The following is a 4423-nucleotide window of genomic DNA, read 5'->3' on the forward strand; positions in this document are numbered from 1 at the left end:
GGGGGGGGGTGTGGGGAGTTTGTTACAGGGATTGCATGATTTACTTTTTGGAGATGGTGAAATTTGGAGATGGTGGTAAAAGGTTATTGGGGTATGCAGGGAAAGGGGGCTGATCATGTTGATGGTGGGGGGCAGACCAGGCCCCTTGTCGGTTGTTGGGGTAGGGGAGCAGATGTCACTGGGGGGGAGTGGGATGTCATCCCCTCCTTCAGTGCATTCAGTTAGTGGGGTGGTGGGGGCAGGTGCACCAGAAGGGAAGAAAAGAAGAGAAGGGGTCGTGAATGACAGCAACCCGGGCATAGCGGATGGTGCTAAGAGGGACCGTATGTTTTGAAGGGCCTCTGGGATCGCACCTGCCACAACAAGTGCGTGAGCCTGTTTGGAAAGGTAAGTACATAGAAATTTTTTTATTGCTATTGGTGGAGCGCTTCGGGGCCTGAGATGCTAAGGTAAGTAAGGGTAAGCGGCAGAAGGAGGATAAAAGACTGTGGCATTTGATACCGCGCACATTGGTTGCAGGCGTTTGCAATCATGGCCAGTTTGATGGGGGAGAAGGCGCCAGAAAACTGTTCGGCCCTTTTTTTGTACCTTGATGCCATTAGCGAAGCGCATAGGGTTTATGGTGGGGTGGCATGGCTTCGTTATGACAAACGGTTTCGCCAGCGAAAGGCTATGCACCCAGGGATGAGATAGGACCACAAGGACATTAGCCTGTGGATGCGGCTTATGACATAACCACGAGTGGGGCCGCAGTCGTTTCTTGGGGGTGTGGGGATTCAGGAGTTGGAGGGTCCCCGGCGGGAAAGCGTAATGGACTTTGTTGCATTTACAGCGAGGGAACATGCAAGTTTGGAACCTCCTGTTGTTTCAAACACGAATGTGAAAAGATGCTAAAAGCGGTAACCCTGAGTCACACTCGGAGTAGATAAACCTAGGGGAAAAAATAGTAAATTGAGTCTTACCTGATCTGCCGGCATCCGGCGTCATCTTGTCATCCTGTATTGAATGCAATACAGTGGATTTATATGTGTAAAAGCAGTACAATGTCTTGTATGAACATTTATTTTACAGTAAAATATAATAGTATGAGTATATTATTTATTTCAATTTTTTTAATTTATTTATTATTTTGACATGAATTTGTGTTTCCAACTTTTTGTAAACTCATACTATCATTATACCATAAAATACATTTTTATAAAAACAATGTACTGCTTTTAGACATATAAATCCAAACAAAAATAAACTGCTCAGGAGGTTAAAGAAGGTTTTAGGATTGCATGTAGTTTGGCTAGTGTGCTTCCTAGGGCAAGAAATTTATTGTCATCTTTGCGGAATCTGGGGTTGATCACGGCAAAAATTGGGAAAAGAGGTGACACTGGGTCAGATGGCGGGCCCCTTTAGGGAGCCTGCCTTTAAAAATTTGGTTGTGTCTCCTTTACGTGTGGTTCCTAAAAAGGAACCAGGGCAGTTTCGGATGATTCATCATTTGTCATTTCCCAGAGGGCGTTCAATCAATGATGCTATCGATCCTGAATTGTGCAGGGTGGCTTGCACTTTGTCTGATAGGGCTGTGTATTTTGTTCAGAGGGTGGGTCAATGAATGGCAAGGGGAATTTTATGTGTATAGATGCCTGCCTATGGGGTGTTCAATATCATGTGCATTGTTTGAAATGTTAAGCACCTTTATCGAATGGGTAGTTAGGAGGATGATGGGAGTGCAATCTGTTTTACACTACCTGGATGATTTTCTTTGCATTGGTCCTGCTTGATTGTTTGTGTGTGCATCATTGGTAAGCAGTTTGGAGGAAGTTAATAAAAAATTTGATGTGCCGCTGGCGGAGGACAAGACTGTGCTCCCGACTACGCAACTGTGTTTACTGGGGATTGTGCTGGATTCTCAGTGGATGGAGTGCAAGTTGCTGGAAAATAAGGTGGTAGATTTATGAATGACAGTTGTGCGAGCCTTCTTTGTAGTTTGTCAGGTTTTTCTAGACTCCACACGCTGTTGTAATTGGTCTACTCATTCTCCAATAATTCTAAGAGCCAAGTCACTGTGAGAATGTTGAATGAGAGTTCATTTCAGGTCAAACATCATCCCCACTTTTACCCCCTCTAACCTACCCCACACTGGGTTTGTTTTCTTTCCTTGTAAATCAAGATATCGTCAACTAAATCCAACATCGCCTTAACCATTTTCAGGTTTTGGGAACCACTAATACAGCAATACGGATATTCGAGTGTTGTCTTGTCTCTGTCAGTCCCCTTGCACTGATGTAACTGCTGTATTCTCTTCTGGATACTGACAGTATCCCGCCACTGGACAGCCAATAGGAAGTGCCCACCGCATGCTGCAGGCAAGTGGACAGCCAAAAAAAGCAAAAAAAGAAACCTTGAGACTGGAACTGGATTTTAGGTGAGCAGAAAAGGTAAAAAAAATGGGAAAGGGGATGAATAGGGGATTAAATGCAGAACTTTGAGGTGTTATTACAAGTTCTCAGGACAGAGTTTATGATTCAACTTTTTTCCTACAGGTGTATATTATTAGGTATTTTAAATATTATGGAATATATGAATCAAAGTACTCCTTCTCAGTTTATTCTCATTGGATTGTCCACAAACACTCATCTACAAAAGATCTATTTTGTTATATTTTTATTGATGTACATAGCCACCGTTGCCGGTAATGTCCTCATCATCACAGTGGTCAGAGTTAACAAACGACTTCATACCGCTATGTACTTTTTTCTTAGTAATCTTTCATTCATTGACCTCTGCTTTTCTTCCACCATTGTGCCAAAACTTCTAATTAATACCTTAGCTAAAGATAAGAGTATTTCTTTCCTGGGCTGTGCAACCCAAATGTATTTCCACTTGGCATTGGGAGGAACTGAATGTGTGATTTTGGCCATCATGGCTTTTGATAGGTATGTGGCCATCTGCAATCCCTTACGATACAACACCATCATGAACATGCAGATCTGCATTCAGCTGGCAGTTGGCACATGGTCTTCCAACTTTCTGAACTCCATCTCTTATGCGCTCATTACTTTTCAGCTGCCATATTGTCGGTCAAATCACGTTGACCACTACTTTTGTGAAATGCCCCCTCTTTTTCGGTTGTCATGCAAGGATACCTTAATGAATGAAATAGCTGTGTATGTTTCCGGAGGACTTGTTGCTGTGTGTGCTTTTGCACTGACACTGATGTCTTATGTTCAAATCATTTCCACCGTCCTAAAGACCCGTACCACAGGAGGAAGACACAAAGCTTTCTCCACCTGTGCCTCCCACCTTGCTGTGGTCTGTCTATACTATGGAGCCATTTCCTTCATGTACATGAGACCACGGAACAGCTACTCACCAAAAAAAGATCGGGCAGTGTCCATCTTGTATACAGTGGTGACTCCCATGGTAAACCCCATTATTTACAGCATAAGGAACAAGGAGGTCAAAGGAAGTTTGAAAAGAATGCTTCGAAAATAAAGACTTAATTTTTATCTGCATGTGCCAAATTCTGTGCTGTGAAACCATGATTCAGATATGGAAAGCAAAATGATTTGTAACATTTTGTTGATGATAAAAATAATGATTTTAGTAGGTCAAAGAATTTTTCATGGGGAATTAAAAATATAATAAAGCAATCAGTCTTCTTCCAGTAGTAAATAATGTTGGGTCATTTTCTTCACATTGTGCTCCTTAAAGCAGAGTTTTAAATACACATAGAAAAACTGTGTGCACTACAAATGTGTAAATGTCCCACGCTAGGTGGCCATGATAACTCCTTGGATGTTGGCAGATAATACACAGCCGATTATGCCTCTTCTTCTCCGGACTGCCACACTAATGTTTTTCCATCATTAGGAACAAGGATAAGGAAAGCTGCAGTTTCTCCATGGATCCATGGAATTTGGGAAAGGGGAGAAAGGTAAGTGAGAATCTCGACCCTATATGGTACAAACACCTTACACTTGTACCCTGCAACCCTACACCCTGTACTTAAGTTCTGAAATTAGACTCTGTACATGCCACATTCCTGACCATGCACTCAACACATTTCATTCAGATGGGGCACAGCTGTACAAGGTACCATTTTGGGGTTCTGTGCTGGTCAGAAAGGAACAGTTTGCAAGTTTATAGGAAGATATAGTTGTAGGAAAGTGAAAAAAAAAATCAACTTTAACCATGCAATAAAATACTGTTATTTTAGATTTACTTACTTAATAAAAATATTCCAGGTTTGCTGGATGCCCTAAGTTCACCCCACTCAATCCTCTCCAATAAATTAGACCCAATTATTCTACTGGGTTAGATAGAGACTGATATATGGGTCATATTACAGTGCTTTATAAAAATTGAAAATAAAATTAAAAAGGGGCACACAGTATTCGTGTACAGATCCTTTTCTTCCTTCTCCTTCCTT

The 4423-nt window shown here is 41.9% G+C and overlaps 1 protein-coding gene across 1 annotated transcript; it reads left to right on the plus strand.

The window, feature by feature from the left end:
• The first annotated feature begins 2562 nt into the window (after positions 1–2562).
• Positions 2563–3535, plus strand: LOC140342625 (olfactory receptor 5V1-like). Its single transcript, XM_072428891.1, has one exon. The coding sequence runs from the start codon at positions 2563–2565 to the stop codon at positions 3484–3486; it is 924 nt and encodes a 307-aa protein (XP_072284992.1). The 3' UTR covers positions 3487–3535.
• Positions 3536–4423: the final 888 nt, after the last annotated feature.

This window comes from Pyxicephalus adspersus, chromosome 12 (assembly GCF_032062135.1).
Source record: "Pyxicephalus adspersus chromosome 12, UCB_Pads_2.0, whole genome shotgun sequence".
Lineage (NCBI taxonomy): Eukaryota > Metazoa > Chordata > Amphibia > Anura > Pyxicephalidae > Pyxicephalus > Pyxicephalus adspersus.